Source organism: Ammospiza caudacuta, chromosome 4 (genome assembly GCF_027887145.1).
Source record: "Ammospiza caudacuta isolate bAmmCau1 chromosome 4, bAmmCau1.pri, whole genome shotgun sequence".
In the NCBI taxonomy this organism is placed as follows: Eukaryota; Metazoa; Chordata; class Aves; order Passeriformes; family Passerellidae; genus Ammospiza; species Ammospiza caudacuta.
Window position 1 is genome coordinate 54,420,011 of NC_080596.1, and position 17,595 is coordinate 54,437,605.

Consider the following 17,595-nt stretch of genomic DNA (forward strand, 5'->3'; position numbering starts at 1 on the left):
CCTTCACTAAAGGCTCATCTGGTCCGTGTTTCATGCAGGGTATTAATAGAGCATGAGATGAAAGAAATGCATCAAAAAACATGCACTGAAAGTGATCTGAAAAAGTGCTGAGATGCAAAACATATTTTCTAAGTTTATTCTCCACTACTCACGCTCATGACCTATCTCATGAGCTTAGATAACAAAATCTTATTTACACTCCCAACCAATTAACACTTCTCCTTGTACTGTAACAAAAATTGTTTGGTTCACTTTACGATAAGCTTTAGCATTTACTTTAACCTGTAGGGTATTTTTTGTAGCCAAGACAGCTTTAGGCCTATACAGCAATACAGCATGGTGAAATTAAGCACTATAATTGAAAGAATAAGACCATGAATGCACACCTTGCATGTTCCTTTTTTTCCATCTGCAACGGCTTTTTAACATCTTCTGGTTTACCTTTCTCTTTACTTGTATAGGGTCCAATTAAAAAGGAGTTAAATGGAACTATGTGCTTGGGTTGATTCATTCTGGCTCTCCGGGTGGCAAAGTCATCCTTTTCTAAATCAGGAACTCTGCTGGCTGCTTCATCTTCTGAACCAGAATCCTTTCCTTGATAATGTGTTATGAAGGGGTTGTCCTTGCGAAGGATGATGTCTGGGGTGCTTCCACTGTCTTCACATATTGGCTTTTTACTGATACAGAGCAAAAGTAAATAAAGCTCTTGATGCACCAGAGGAGGAGAGGGCAGTGCAGCATCATGTCCAGGTCAAAAAAACAGCACAGGTAATCAAATATGCTCCAAGCTGCTGTTAGATTGGACAAAGCCTAGCTAGAAATAAAACTTATCATATAAAGTAGAAAATCCACAAAGACTGTACATAAAAAAAGTCAGCATGTTGGACCTTATTTTAGCTATAGCTGGAAGAACCAGTAAGAACAAATTTTAGCATACAAGATGCAGTGAATGTATTACCATAACTGGCAGTATTAAACTTCTTGAGCACTTCAAACAAAGGAAGAAATGTGATGCAAATATCAGATCCCTGGCACATGCAGTTGAGTCTTAAAATATCAGATATTTTGCATTTTTCTTAATAGGTCCATTAAAAAAAACAAAACCAAAAACCCATCTGAGTAATCATGGAGGCTGACTACCCTAGTATTCTTAATTGCTTTCTTCTCACATGCACCTTGATTGATTTTCTTCCTAATTAACATTTCCTTTCCCACAGAATAAGCCCTCTATGCCTCTGTGCCAGCTGACATACAGTAGCTGCAATGATAGCACACCAGTGATATTGGCATGCCAGAAAATATTGCCACCTGCCTTCATCAGAAATACAACTGCTATCAACACAGCCTTGCTGTTACTGAAGATTATGACAGTAAAGACACTTGACAGCTGGTACCCATAAAGATTAAGCTTATTTTAACTTGTAAGGGTCAGTACTCTTAGGCAAACTGAAAAGACAGATGGCAGGAGCTAGGCAACTCTCACATTTAAAAATATGATTGTTCATATTGATATTTTAGGAAGTTGGGCAGCAAGAACTGTTCCATGCAGTACTTTTGTAGGCATTTGCTCTGTCATGTAGCACACCTTGCTATACAAAGTAAAAAAGAGGGGATCACAAAGGATTAAACAGACTGGCATTAAGAAAGCAAATCTAAATAGCTCAGGGATTGCTCTGAGTCTCTCTACTATCTTAAATGTAAAGATTGCTTTTTAAAAGCATTTAAAACATTTTAAAACCCTGCAAGCCCACTACATGTACCACTTATTTTACATACTCAGCTGCCCTTTGAAAGTACTGCTCCACAAAGTTGCTGGAGAAAATTATGGGGAAGCCATAAACCATCTCTGGCAGAGCAGCCTGGCTCAGGCTCAGAGGACACACTAAACTGTCTGCCTTTGCCTTCTTATGCTGCAAAACACAGGATCCCCTGTTAGTGATGTGGAGAGTATGGTCTCAAATTAGCTAAAGGCAAAATTTTCCTTAGATCTCTCTGAAGGATCAAAATTTCACTTAGGGCAACAGAACAACACTGGCCAGTAGCATTCCAAATGGGAACTGCTGTCCCTTTTCCTCATGAATATTTGTGCTCACAACAGCTTCAGAAACAGCTGCCTCACCAAGCAATTACTGAATAAGAACTGCTGGATTTCTCAGTCTCATGTCCACCAACAGTAGCAAAGCTTGAGAGCATCAAATGTAGCATTTCTGAGAGTAGTGTTTCTGGCAACAAAGAAATACTGAGCTATAGTACTCAAAAGTGCAACTATGAGTCATTGCAATACAAAACTTATGGCTTTCAGTATGTAACGAGACTTCAGTAATCACTTTCTAGGTTGGTATTTTCCATTCATTTACTATTTTTTTCATGGAATCAAAGACTAGCTGTGACATTTTGGGGTCTCGTGAAACAGTTTATGATGGTCTCAAAAGTATTTTTTAAAGGTCAGTTTACCATGGTATAGATAACAAATACTAAATAGTACATTTAGCTGCAAATTGCTCTTGTACACCCAGCCCCAGCTGTTGCAGAAACAGTAAATGGGTAAATGCTGGTACAGTAGGTGTTTCCAAACTTGCAGGCATTTGCACACCTGAAGCAAGGTCTCATACAGGCTTGTGGATCCTTATATTGCATTTCAGAACAATGGAAGGATTTTGGATCCCTATGCTCTGTCAAGGTAAGAGTCCATGTTACTCTTCAACAAACATATCATAAAAGCTTGCTCACATTTCTCTCTTAAATTCTCCTCTCCAACATATTTTTAAACACACAATTATTTTCTTTTCAGGGTATCTCCATAAATGTGATCCCTACCTTTCATATACAATACAGTAATCAAGAGACAGATGTGCAGGCAATAAGTAAGCAAGGAAGATCACATATCAATAAAACAACATGCAACAGAGACAATTCACTCTTTTGGGAAGGGGAATTACTTTTTGGCATGCATTTGTATAGTATCTAATTCAGCTAACTAAAGGAGCTCTTTCCTAGAACATGCTACAGCAATGGAGACAGGCACTTAGACTTCAAGCAAAAAATAATTTGCATACAAGTTCAAATCTTTCCTGTTCAGGACTCAGAAAAGTCCCCTACTGAGTTTAAGCTTTAGGAACAATTAGATGCCTTGTAGAACTCAAAAGTCACAGTAGGTGTCCTCCAGAGGTCATTAAGTTGAGAGGAAACAGCCTGCAAACAACTCAAAGGAACTAAAATAAAACTGACAACCTCAGGTGAAAAAACAAAAGAGAGGCCGGTATCAGAGAAAGATGAGGGAGTAAGAAGGGTGAAAGAAAAAAAATCAGAATACAGAAACAAGAGAGTCTGAGAATTGCTGAATGCCATTAGTGCATGGAAAATTGAACTTGATGCCAAGAAGAGAGATAAAATAGAGATATTCAGAGAAGAATAATAAGACATTAAGAAATATGGTTAAATGTACCCTAAAGTGTCACTACTAAATTCTTCCTTTCTTCTCATCCACTATTCTTCCACTTTCGCATACAAAGATTTTCCTTACGGACTTCTGTCCTCTGTGCCTTTTCTGCTGTTTCTTCCTACAATCCCCAGAAGCAAGCTCTTACTTTGCTACAGTGATGCTTGGGTTACAATGCTCTGCTCTTTGACCCTTAGCTGGAAGAGAAAACTGTCATCTCCTCCTCCTCCTTCCAGATGCCAAATTCCACAAGTCGTTTCCACTGAGAGCAAGGAAGAAAATTACTTGTTATTTCTCCTCCCTTCTCCATAAGGGCTGTAAGGACAACAGATTGTCTAAGGAGAGAACCACACATTTGTTCACACATCCTTCTCCTTTGTGGACATCAAAACAGATCAAGCAGAGTTGGAAAAGGGTCTCTCAACATTGTGAGCATCCTCCAAATGCAAACAGAGCTATTTGTTATGCACTGCACTGCTAAACACAAGCAATGACTGCATTTTACTACATATTACCACATTACTACCATTAATACTACAGCCTTGGACTCGGAATAGATTAAGCTAATGCCCCTCTGGTTTATGGATTCCCAATAGACTAGCACACTGAGTGAGAATGAAGAACTCATTTATGCCAGACAGCCCCTCATTATTGGTGCTGGGCTCTATCAAAAGTAATACCCCACAGCCAGACACAAACACTGATTCAGTACAGCTCAACAACAGTGAAGTAGACCTGAGAAGGGGACATGTGACAGCACATATTCTGTGACTATTTCATCTGCATATGGCACATCTGTATGTGGCTGCACACCAGTTTCACTGCACCTATGAATAAACTGCACCACAAGCAAGTTGCATTTCTTCCTAATACATTTCAAAGCCCAGACTGTAGACCAGCAACTGATAAACTGCTCACTGGTAGGATTTCACCCCACAATCCAAACCAAAATGTTTTGAACAGGAGGACATTTGGATGCTTACCCTTTAGCCAAGCCATTTTGATTGTTTATAAGTGCCTTATCTTCTGACATGTTAGCTAAAACTCTACTTTGCAGGTCATCCCCATGAATAGAAGAGATTGAGATGATGGAAAGGCATGGGCTGTGAACCTAGCCATCATTCAGCTCTCAAGTTAAAGAATAGGAAATATCCAAACTGAACAACATCAAAAAAAAAATAACATAGGTAATAAGTGAATAACTACATATATTATATACTAAAGTCAGGCAAATTATGTCTGCTGAACGTATTTAAACTGGTACATGTGTTAATAAGCACAGTGCTTTTATAGTTCCTGCCATTAAAAATAAATGCATCATTTACTAACACAGCTAAAAATATCAGCCACCTAAAAAGTGTGGTTCAGTAAACAAAACCATCCCACCAGCAACAAGCAAGGTAAATTTCTGAAACTTTTACCTAAACTTGGCATTTAATATAGATTTCTATATATTTGTATTAAATACAAGAAAGCATTAAGTGGAAGGTGACAAGTAGTCTGTAGTAGTTCTCCTGGAGCCTGTCTACATTATGTTGTAAGACATAATGTAATTATGTTGAGCAATTTCTCAATATAAATGCAGTTAGCATCATACAACTCTGCAATCCACACTGCCACATCACAAGCTTTTTCAAACCAAGACCTTCACTAGCAATTGTGAGTGCTTAGTAGACTGGATTTTTGTTAGGAGAAGCAAAATCACAGTGGATCAAGGAAGCCCACACTTCAGGCAATCCTACAGTAGTGAAGCGTGCAGGATTTCCCACACTGCTGGGCTAACCTGCTGTAGCGCTGGGCTGCTGACATGACCTTAATGCCAGCTTGTTCCAGTCTTCTTAACTTTCTGATCTCTTCCACATCTTTCCCCTTGGGTGCTGATGTTTCCTTTGCACTACATGAAGGAGACTGGTCTGCGGAGTTTTCTTCACTTTGATTCACACCTAATTGAATTTTAAGGGAGCTTGCTTCAGGAGCCATGGAGCCCACTTTCTCCTTTTCACACAGTCCTGATGTTTCATTCAGTTCTTCTATGGTTTCAGGGTGGGGTTTGCTATTAATTATACAAGGTAGTTTAATGTAGGCTGTGCTTAAAACATACACACTTACAAGCACATTTTGCTGAAGTCAAGATGCCAAAGGATGAATTCTGATGAATAATCAGGGAAGATAATTATGCTCTTTAAAGGAAGTTGTTTCTGAGCAACATGCAGTGTCACAGCTATATAAACCATACTGGTGTATTAAATACAACATACAAATACATTTATTTTACAAAAAAAACACAGCAAAAAATGATATATTTTGATTAAACATATAAAACATTACTTTTAATTGTCATTTGTCAGTAATTGTCTTGAGAACTGAAACAAATTGTCCAGAACAACTTTTTCCAGCCTTGGGTTTGAGCCAAACATCCACATTACTTGCATTAACGAGTATCTTGTCAAACAGAATCTATACATTGCATGGTAAATAATGACATCACAACAATGATTTTCCACTTCTTGCTTTTCTAAACCACTTGCTAAACACTACTTATTAGTACCACACCAGCAAGAGATTTATTACAGCATCATACACCTTGTGGAAGGAATGGAAACTGGGCAAGTGTTAGAGCACCATCCATCAGTGAGAAGAGAAGGATGTGGACAGGCCAGCCTTACCTGAAGGGTCTGTCTCCCAGCGGGGACGTCGCCGTGCTCCAGCTCTTTCGGTACTCCTCCCGTTCAGCTTTCTTCTTCCGAAGCGGAGCAGGTACATAGAAAGTCTGATTACTCTTGTTTGGGAGGTACTGGTTAAAAGGCACAGCTGATTTAGGTTCACCATGTGAGGTCCGCCTCGCCAACATATCATCTTTTTTCACATCTGGCATCTTTCTGTGTGGCAGGTCAGTTTCTGAGTCACTTCCTCTCCCTAGTGAGGAAAGAGAAAAAATTTCCTTTTTATTTTCACTTTCATCCAGTTGTTTGGGTTATTTTTAAACCATAAATCAGAGAAGACACCACCAAAAAATTATATTTAGCCACTGTTACTTGCATTTGTATTTTAAAATCAGTCACTGAGGGTAGTAGCCACAACATCTGCACAGACAGTGAACTTTTTTCTATAATTCCCTGAAAAATTCATCTTCAACCACAGGCCACATTAAAAAACCTGAGGTTAAAACTAAGCCAGACTTGTCAATCAGGTAGGGCAGAAGTTAGCCTACAGCCCAGATGACTTCTAGTTGTACCTGAGAGCATGTCTGATCTGATTCACAGTCTTGAACCTAGACTAATAAGTGCCTAACTCAAGCAAAAGCAAAAAAAAAAAAAAAGATTCCATGTTGTATAGCTACAGAATGGCAGGAATATGTGGATGTTCCTACACACACATTAACACAGCAATTTGAACACAGACAGCATCAGCTTCAGTCAAGACCTGAGAGTAGCAGCTGCTGCTGTGAACCAGAAGGCTCAATGGTCTCTCTCCAGTCTCACTGGTTGCCTAGTCAATCAGTCTAGTAGCACACTGCAGAACAGACAGAGACTTGATACCCAGATGGAAAGGTGCAAGGGCAGAGGGAAGTGATCTCAGGATTTAGAGGTTAGATCAGTACAGTGAAGAAATAAACTGGCAGAGAAAAAAATTGAGAGTTTGAGAGAATAAGATACAAGGTTAGCAGAGCTGGGTGACCACTTGATATTGTTCAAATGAACTAAACTTCCTGATATTTACAACACATTTAGAACACTGAAACTTAGGCAAGTTTCTGACTTGAAATTCGCAAATTGTAGGAGAGATGCCCTAAAGAGCATTAGCAGTGTGGAACTTCCCATTTTGGAAGCTTAGATTCCCTGCATCGTCATAGCCTTTTAAAATAATTCGCAAAGAAGTTATGTAAATAGTTTTCTCCCAGCAGTATAACCCTGATTTGAAGAGTGAAATGGAATGTGTTCAGCTATTTGTCCCATCAGCATTTGCATGTTCTCCAAGCTCTGGAGAGTTGGATGTCTCTGGTTCTTGCCCCCTTTGCAGCACTTGCAACTGCAATTAGCTGCTTCCCCTTTTAGGGTGAAGAGAAGCCACTCAGGTTGTGTCCTCTTGTTAATTCAAAACATTAGTAATTAATAGCTAATTCACTGTGCTACATACTGAACAAGTGAAAACAATGAAGTCACAAAAATCACAAGTAGTTTGTGTATAATTCAAAGTGGGGGAAGAAAAAAGAGGTCTAAATATGCTAGGAATGTTATTTGCAAAGAGCTTTTGCGGTAGATTGAGTTTTTCATTATTTTCTTGGAGAGAGACAAAGAAGAGTAAAAAGGAACAGTAGGAAAAGATGGCAATGGAAATGAATGTTAGACATCACAATACATTTTTTGTCAGTAATCTTTCACTTGAACAATTTTTATTAAGAACTTTGACAACTAACACCACAATTGGTACCCTGAATCTATGTCTAAACAAAAAAGTGGAGATACCATCACAGAATCATGGGTGTCTGAGGACAGTTGGGGTTGGAAGGGCTATAGTGTCATTAGACAAAGCAGGGCACAGAGTAAGTAAAAGATAAGAAAAAGATCCCTTACTGCTATTTGCTATTCTGATTGCTTTTGACTTTGCTCTGGTGTCTATTTTTGTAACACATCAAAACCAGTCTTGAACTGGCAGACAGGATGAAATAGATAACCACAGTAGCAGAGGAATTAGAACACATTCCTCTTGTTACTGATGTGCCTACCAGCATCCCCAAGCTAAGTACTTCAAAGAAAAACAGCTTCTTTAATTATTCATATCTTACTCATGAAATTATTTTCAGCTCAAATTTGCAAAAAGAGTACTTGAAGCCAAAGTACCAAATGGAAGATGCAGCTGTGCTCTACATTTAAAACCTAAAGTTTGTTGTTTTGCTTTTTCAAGTAGATGCAGCAGCAGTTTCCACAACTAGTAACAAGCAATTATACACTATAGACATGCAAAGATCCTTCTTAAAAGGATCCAGACACAACTGCTGGCCAAGCAGAGCATTTTATTAACTGGCAACTCTAAAGGCAGCTCAGTCTGTGATTCTACTGTGTTTTAAATAACTGTTCTACTCTACCACTGGTCTTGTTTTTTTGCTAAGGGACAAGCTCTCCATGGGACACCAGAGCAGTTCCTCAACAATGAAACTAATCACAGATGGCATTTGTGAAGGTAGTATTACATACTGCTTCTACCTAAACTAATCACCTTAGCATCATTTAAGTCATGTCTATTCAGGCTTTTATTTCTTCTAAGAGTGGAAGAAATAGTAGTTCTAGTTCACAACAATATTATGTGGTTTATAAAGCTGCTATTTGAATGGAGAAAGAAGTAATGAAAGCAAAATGTTTTCCTCCATCCAACTTTGCATATAGAATAAGAGAATTGTTTAGGTTGGAAAAGACCTCTAAGATCATCGAGTCCAATATACTGTTTCTATCAAAAACTACTAACAGCTGAGTAAAACACTGGCCTGCTGGGACCACAGGAAGAGGTTCAACATAAAGGAGGTCAGCCAAGTTACACCTCACCTGCAACTGCTGTAGGAGACAGCTGTGAAATTATGGCAGTAGTAAGCAGGGAAAATAGGACAAACTAGAAAGTGTTGGCTGGACAAGTCGTACATGTGGACACAGCATCCACACGCACCCTGGTTAAAGACTAATTTTTCAGAACAAGCTTTGTGGGCTTTCATCTTGTTATTGTTTGTTACAGACTCAGGATTGTGACAAGATAGAATGTCTTAGCAAACAATCTGTGGCAAACAATCACAAAACCTTTCTAACATCTGATAATCTGACAGAAGTTAACAGGAATCATCTACAGGACATATCTAACTGGCTGTCCAGCAGCTCCAAGAGCACAGACACTGGACATCCCTTGAGCACCCAGGGTCTAATTTTTGATTAGGACATGTGAGGTGTTCCTATTTGCCAACATCATGCTTGTCTCATTTGAGAAGGCAGAAAAGCCTTTTATATATTTTTATATATATATATTATATATATTTTATAACATGGAGTCTGTGCTCTGCTCAGTGTCTGAGGGGCCATGAGGCTGTTTCAGGGAATGAGCCCCAGTAGCTAGTTCTGGATGGTCAACCAGTAACAGCCTAAAGACCACAGGCTACTCAGAGCAGCAGAGCCGATCTTAGCTCTGATTTTCCCAGGGCTCTTTCATAATTCTACTGTGATACCAGCTCTCCCTGCCAGCTTTCCAGTTCTAAGGAGTTCCCCATCACCTCAGGAAATCTTTCATGTGTCCGGTTATGATTAGCACCAGTTTCTTTCAAACTGCCAAAAGTAGTATGAACATCTGGTTCCTACCAAAAAAATCTTCCTGCCTTTCCTTTTTAATTAAGAAAAAAAAAAAAAACAAACGTTACTAAGGAGAAGTGATTCAAGTGTGCAACGTAACTTCATCTGATGAAGTCCGACTTATTCATCTGTTTATCAGGAATGCAGCTGCACAGAAAGAGCCTCAATCATTCATCCTTTTGTCCTATACCAAAATGCTACTCATGACAGGTTACCTAAATGTGTGCTCCACACCTATTATAGCAAATCCTTCTTCATCCAGCATGCTGTGTTTACAAGCCTCTGCAAACCTCTTGGAATCAGAAAAGAAAGGCAGAGAAGTAGTAGCCATTCTGTATGCCCAGAGCTGTCTGTCCTCTCACAAATGTGTACAAAGCTCTGATGCTGGGACGTATTAATTTACCGAATTTTCTAAATGCCATAAAAAGATATATGATATTTGATAAAGTGCTGTACATCAGCATTCAAAACTCTGCCAAGTATCAGACATTCTCAAGATATTTGTCATTTATCTGCCCTACATTTACTTAAGCAAACATTCACTACAATTCACTGTACCCTGTTTGTGTAATTTTATGTCTTGCTTCAGCCTAGTTTGTAAGTTAAAATGAGTCTGCATAACATTCTCTTACACCAAAACCCAGAAAAACACACTCTTCCCTTCATAAAACCACACTGCAATGATGTAACTCATTTCCCAGTGCTGCACTGCCTTGAGACAAACTTCAGGTAAGCTGTTGGCAAAGTCATCTACACCTCAGGGAGCACAGATCAGCATTCACAGAGAAGTTCTCCCAGCAGATTTGCCCAATTCAGAGGCTGTGAGCAGCTTCTGAATGGCACATTTATTCCAGAAACGCTACTTCTATGTCACAGTGTTGTGCCTGTGCTGCACTGTGACTGGTACTCACCATCACTACTCCCTCTGAGCACTACATCTGGAGATGGTGTCTGCTGCGAGCGGGAGCCAAAGGAGTCCAGGCTGTCGAAGGAATCATCTCTGCCGTGGCGAGGCGGGGAGAGGGAATCGCTGCGCTCCGAGTCCCAGCAGTCTATGTAGCCGCTGTCACGAATGCTGCGCTTGGGGCTCTCAATATCCTCTGTTTCCTACGTGGAAATACAGCAGGAACCTCCTCAGAAAGAAGGCACTGACATACTCGTGAGATGCGTTACACACCAAAAAACAAAGCATCTTCCCAAATACTAAAAATCTCCTCCCCAAAAAAGGGTTTCCTTGGTTTTTGCCCCTTCTTCCCTTCAAAACAAAGTGCAAGCTTACTTTTATGCTGTTTAAGAGGAAACTACTCTCATTAGATTAGTACAATGAACTGAGAAAAAGTTCCAATAGACCAGTTAATAAACTGATCAAAAGTGAAAGTAACCTGAAACTTGACTTGTCGTCCACAGTCCATAGCACAGCCAAAGGCACTACAATTTCAACATCGTGCCTGCATCAGGTTTAAGTTTGCTGCTTTCCAAAAGATTGCCCCCCCCCCCTCCTTGCCCATCTATTGTATTTGGCCAGAACCCCAGCAGACAGCATTTGTTGTTGCTGCTTCAGCTCGGCAAAATAATAAAGCAGTGTGCCCCAGCCTCCGTCTACCTTGAAGAGAAATTCCTGTTATGAAAGAGGGATGTCTTTCTCAAGCAATCAGCAATGAAAAATATGCAAAACGCTTTTCCTGATGCCTCAGAAGAATTCAGTTGTGCTCTTTACTCTTTGCCAGCTCCTGGCTCTGGGGGATATGAAAGCACTTGTAGCTGACCCACATGTTCAGAGCAGGGAGAACAATGGTTGTCTTTGACAGCCCTGTGATTATAAATTCTTTCCAGTGCAAGCAGCACATACTAAAACACTGAAACTCCAGCAGAGGGAAAGGTCAATAGAAGCCATCCTCACTCTTGCATTATAATAAATTCCTTGTTTTACAGAGTGTCTTAATATTAATTACAATCACACAGACTGAGAAAAAACAAAAATAACTAAGTTTGTTCAGAGATAAATCTGTTTTTTTCTCCCCCGACAGTAAGTAAAGTCAGAGATGTGGGTGCCATTATCAGACTGACATTTTGTGACCCAAAGAGGCTGGAATGTGTTTTTTTTTTTTATTCCCAGAAGCATTTGAATATTAATTCCTAATTAAGAAGCACCCCCTGCTTACCACTAGCTGAAGCACAATGGCTATATTGAGCAGAGCTCCCACTGTCCCTGACTGCTAAGGTTTACCCATCACTAGTATTGCCAATGAGAAGATCAATTAGGAATATCACAGTATGCTATGGTGGGCTGCCTCCACAAAAAAGCAGGTTTGCCAGACAAGTGATGGAGGGTGGAGAGCACTGCAGTAATTCAGCAACACTCCCCTGACGAACAAGAGGGAGGCTTGAAGCAAAATTGAGACATCAGACCAAACGCCCTGCAAACTTTTCAGGAAGGCCTAATTAATGCCATTCACTACTAATCTGCCGAAATACCACATTAAGGCCAGCAGCAAAGGTCACCTAAGGCCAAGCTAAACTGTGGTAATGCCATTAAGTAACCTCACAGTAAATAGAAGTAAAAATCTATTCTAAAAACAGATAAAATGCATCTAAAAAAGTTGTAAGGCATCCTATATAACTTCCTTTCCCAATTCTGCTTAGTGAACTAAAATGCTGGTAGAAACAATAGACAACAAAAATGTGTCTCCCTGAAATCTGCATGAATTACACACAGCCAAAAACAAATCTACAAATCCTATCAAAATCCCGTTTGTGACACGATCCAAAAATCTTTTAAAAAATCCAAATTCCTTAAATCCTCTCATCCCTTCATACCAATCAACTATTCTCAATCTTTAGGCACACTTCCATTTTCCTAAATTACTGTATTTGAATGACATAGAACTGTTCAGCAGCCACAGGGACTTAAAATGGGCAAAAAGCCCCATCCCGCATTCACTATCTTCGAGTTTGAAATCAGTCCAATTGTGAACTAATGAGTTCTGCAGAACTTACTTTCAATGGCCTGTTTATGTTAATTTTGCATGCTGCTCACTGGGAATTAGGAGGCAGGCACCAGGACAGGATCCTAGACTTCTGTAAACATGTTCTTTACAGCTTTCCCCTTGGCAAAGACACTCTCACAACACAATGCCGTCACACAGACGAGTCCTCGTCCTGCCTTGAGCAAACGTCATCTCCCAAATGCTATCAGTGGGAATGTGCTTATCTGTGGGACTGATAACACCACGGCATGACACACCACAGTGCATTAGTCTTTCATCTTATCTAATTAAAAACACAGTATGCCACAGAGCAGCAGTCAAAGTGTGATTGCCAAATACAAGATGCATTTGTCCAGGAAGTTCCACCCACTGAATATAATCAAAAAGCCATTGATGTTTTGTCATTGGGAATTTCTAGTTTTAAAGTAAAGAAGAAGAATGAGTACTCAAATAGTTAATGAAATTAAAAACAGAATAGCATGAATAAAATTAGAAATTAATATCCCCTTCAGCATGAGAAGTAGAAAAAGTTGAGTCCACAACAACATACACCAGAGCTGTCTTTTGATTTGCTTATTAAAAAAGGAGGGCAGAGAGGATTTACAACAGAAAAACTAAACCACACTGAATTTATAGTCGATTTAGTTATTAGACTCTGTGGAAAAAACGCCAGTAGAGAATATGATAAAGTGCCTTTTCATCACTTGAGCTTAGCTATAAAGAACATCAGAGTGTTGCACAGCATGATTAACATGTTATACTTTACAATCAAATCCTCTTCAAAAGCAGCAACATACAAACCCACAATTGCCACTGGGAAATACTGCAGGGATGCAAGAGTAGGGACATGGTAAAAAGTCACCAGCAGCTGTCACAGCAGCATCACCCTAAATAAGACTTTTCAGGACTGCAAAATACTCTGTTTATGTATTAAAGGCATATATAGCTTTCATAGCTTATGAGACCTCTACTCTGCTTCCAGCTCCACCATTTGCAACAAATCAAGTACCAGCCTCTTGCTTATGTCCTAATTTGCAGCACTCTGCAATGCCCAGCCAGGCACTTCACCACCACCAGCTCCCTGGAGAATGCTTCCTTTTGCCCCTGGCCTATTTCATGCCATAAAAGGGTTCAAGATAGGACCTCCAAAATGCTCTGGTGAGGACTTTCATGGGTAAATATCACCTGGAAAAAGCAGAGCCTTGTGGTGTGAGATTAAACCTTAAAAAAAAAACATGATACCATGCAGCACTAACATTGTGGCTACCTGCACTTTGGCAATTTTTCTGTGCTAGCTCCCTTTTTTGGGTTTCTTTCACCTTTCAGACCCTTTGGAGTGCAAACTGCTACCTCCCCACATCTTCTACTTGTAAAAAACTCAACTACTAACCTCATCTTTTATTGCTCAGGCTCAGTCATATCACTCATGAGTCCCAAAGTCCCAAGTGATAAACACAGGTCATTAAAATGAAAACTTAAATAAACGTCTCCAGAGAAGCAGGATGTTCTCTTTTTCTCTCCATTTTCACCTACTTGTTCTGAAGAAGTGGGCTCACAAACAGGAATTGTACCCATCTAGTTAAGGTTCTCTGGTCACACCAGGGTGTAGGAGCTGCTATCAGTCAGACAAGCATTTCTTCCTCTCCAGTGCTGCTGGCCCTGTCAGATCCCAGAAAGAAGACCTGCAGCTGGCACAGTTGCAGCAGCACAGAGCTGAAGGAAAATTTAAGTCCAGAGAGTCTCCCATGGTCCCCAAATCCTACTGCCTGTGATGACATGGCCATTACCTGAGGTGGGGAGGGAAAAGCAGGCACAAGGCTCTTTGTGGATGCAGAATGTGTTTGTACAGCCTTTGCACAGCACTATGTCCAACACACCTGGTGCCAGTACATGGTGCTGCCAATCTTCTTCCACACCTGCTCCTTGCCCCTTCTATCCCAAAGAAAGGCAGGTTTGGTTATCAGTGCTAACCATCAGCATTAACCATGAGCTTAAGTGTCTGATATCAAGGTTCAGGGCATGCTAGAATGCTCAACCAAAAATCCTCAAGCCACCCCGCAGCAATCACAACTTTTCTCTTCCAACAGAGAACAGTTCATCATAAACCACCAAATATGATTTCAACCAGAATTTAGAGCTTGGCAAAAACAGATTTATCCTAAGTATGCCTTTGGTGAAAGATGATCACCTTCTCCTCCACTTCAGCTTTATTTAGATCCTTTGGTTTGATGTTTTATGTTGCAACAAAAACCCAAAAATGCTGCCCATGAGACTGAATGTTTTAAAGAAGAAAAAAACCTACGTTTTTGTGAGTCCTACCATGTTACTTTTGAATCTCAGCTCTTCTAGCTGAAACTTCTGCTTGATTTCTGTTGGATTTTCATTTATGAAAATTTTCATTGTCATAAATGAAAATCAAACCAAAACACATGGAAATGAAGATGAAAGAGCAACATGACAATTCTAAAGCCCTATTTGATATCACTTGCTGCATCGCTGACGCCACCACAAAGCTGTCTGCCAAAGTGGTTTTCAGTTTGGTAGAATCAGAAACATTTTTGATGTAAGTAGAGGTTTACTAAGGAATTTGCACTCCAGCCCCCCTTCTCCCATATTTAGAAAGAAACAGGTTTTTTATAAGAGTAATAAATTTGAAGTAAATTTCCATTCCCAAAACATATCAAAAAGATACCTTTCTCATTTGTGCCAGGAAGCCTTCAAACTCCTTCAGGTTCAGGGTTGATCCGTTATATGATGTGCAGCTGTTTGCTGCTTTCCCTAGCCAATATATGGTGACTAATACCTGCAGAAGTTAATAAGAATTAATTTCAGCCATCTACACGGTCCTGTAGCTAAATTTACTTCCCTGCAGCATCCCTCATTTATTCTAAACTGCACAGCAGCACAAGATTTTTTTATAAATCAGAACTGAAAGGGAAGTGTCTGTCAAAGGTTAAACACAAATACATGAGGCAACTATGAAAGTTTAAACAGTCTTAAAAATATGTAACTTAACATATTATCTCCCTGTCATTTTTAATAAAAATAATAAAAGTGTTATATCTGACTGGAAAAATAAACAGAAAAGATGGATCTGAGTAGAAAAACTAGACAAAGACTTGAAACTTCTAGAAGGCACACATAAATACATTTGTTTTTAAATTCAATACAGAAACTCCCTAAAGACTGCTAATATTAGTAGTCATTAACGCAAACTATTCAGACCAAGGTAATAAACAAAGTAGCTAGAATGTCTGCCTGCCTAAAAGCATCTCGAATATGTGTCTATTTCAAGGACAGAAAAGGGAGTCCCATTTTTAATCACCTTAATGTAAGTAACCAGATGACACAGGAACAATTATTTCCAGGGTTCTGCTAGTTTAAGAATTTCTTAGCCCAAGATTAATCAAAAGCCATGAGCGTCTTGTCATTTCTATCAGACTACAGCATTAAAGTCAATGATTTCACTCAAGTTCTGACTTTGTATCTCTCCATAACTCAAAAATTCCTTGAAAACTGGTGAGGGAAAAGGACCAAGAATTACTCTTGCAAGTAGCAAAGATTTCTGACCTGACTGACACTGCTGGTGTTGCACTTGTTTTAGAAAATGAGAAATTAAGATGTTTAGGATGGTCAAATCCAATACATACAAAAATGCTGACGTTTATACCATTCAAGGAAAAACCTTTTCTGCACCACATATGTCTCCACTTAGAGCAATGTCTTTAATCTAACCTGTGCAGCAGCTATTTGAACTGGAAACTGCTCATCAAAGGCATTTAAATTCAGTGTTTTGCACTAGTTAAAAATGACAAACCATCACCCTAGAACTTAGGGCATTTTCTCATTTAATGTTCATTATTTCAGCATATTCCATGCAAAGTATTTAACTGCAGAACAAACAGAAAATATTTTGATGTGGAAAAGAGATGCAGCCAATAATAAATAATAGTTGTCATTAACTGTATCAAAAAAAGATTCATAAACTGAAATACAGCATTTTATGTTTTGATGGAACAGGGCCATATACTTCCTGCTATATAGTGAACTAAAGGAAACAAGACTAGCAGAAATCCCAGAGTGGGGGTCTATTCCACTGGGAGCAGACATCTCTTGGACTCCTCTTCCCTAAAACATGCATCCAAATTACATCCCAGCAACATGCTAGACGTTTCTTATCAACTTGCACTAGCATCCCCATTTTTCATTTAAGTGTAATGTCCAAAATTATGCAGCACTGCAGCTGATGCCCTGTCAGAAAAGGATACATCATACAGACCTTCTGTTTAACGACTGTGCTACATAATGTAAAATAAGTATTTTATATATAAATAAAGTTTATATTCTTCTTTAGTTTAAAAGTAGTATACATATCATGAAATACTGAGTAAAATTTTTAATGGAGTTCAAAAACTTTTCCCTTTTTTTAAAAATTACATCGAAATCTATATTACTGTGCTGAATGAAATGAGGTGGTGTTGCTAGTCCTGATTTTTTTTGTCTTGAAACAACCTTTATCTGAACTGTTTTCCTTCAACCAACACCACTTGACAAATTTAATGCAAAGTAGTCTTACAGTATATGTTCTCAAGTTAAATGAAAATATTTGCAAATAACAGTATTTCTAGTAACCAGGAAACTGCCATTGAGTTCATTGATGAAGGTTATGGTATTTTGGTTTTTTTTATTTATTCCGGCTGGCATTTAATCTCTTCTTCCTCTCTTTATTTGGAAAAAAAAAGGCAGAAAATTTCACATTTGCAAGCAATTCTGGCTGGCTGCCAGCTGGATCACACACCTGGAAAGCATATATTGCCTACAAGCACATTATGGAGGATACTTT

General features: G+C 39.2%; 1 protein-coding gene across 1 annotated transcript in view; it reads right to left on the reverse strand.

Moving 5' to 3' along the window:
* LIMCH1 (LIM and calponin homology domains 1) overlaps nucleotides 1-17,595 on the reverse strand; it is a 174,895-nt gene that overhangs the window by 51,720 nt on the left and 105,580 nt on the right. Inside the window, exons 6-10 of the mRNA XM_058802919.1 lie at nucleotides 15,445-15,555; nucleotides 10,677-10,872; nucleotides 6,106-6,355; nucleotides 5,223-5,492; nucleotides 387-677 (exon numbers count right to left, since the gene is read on the reverse strand). Of these exons, the coding sequence (XP_058658902.1) occupies nucleotides 387-677; nucleotides 5,223-5,492; nucleotides 6,106-6,355; nucleotides 10,677-10,872; nucleotides 15,445-15,555 (1,118 nt within the window). The remainder of the gene's footprint in view (nucleotides 1-386; nucleotides 678-5,222; nucleotides 5,493-6,105; nucleotides 6,356-10,676; nucleotides 10,873-15,444; nucleotides 15,556-17,595) is intronic.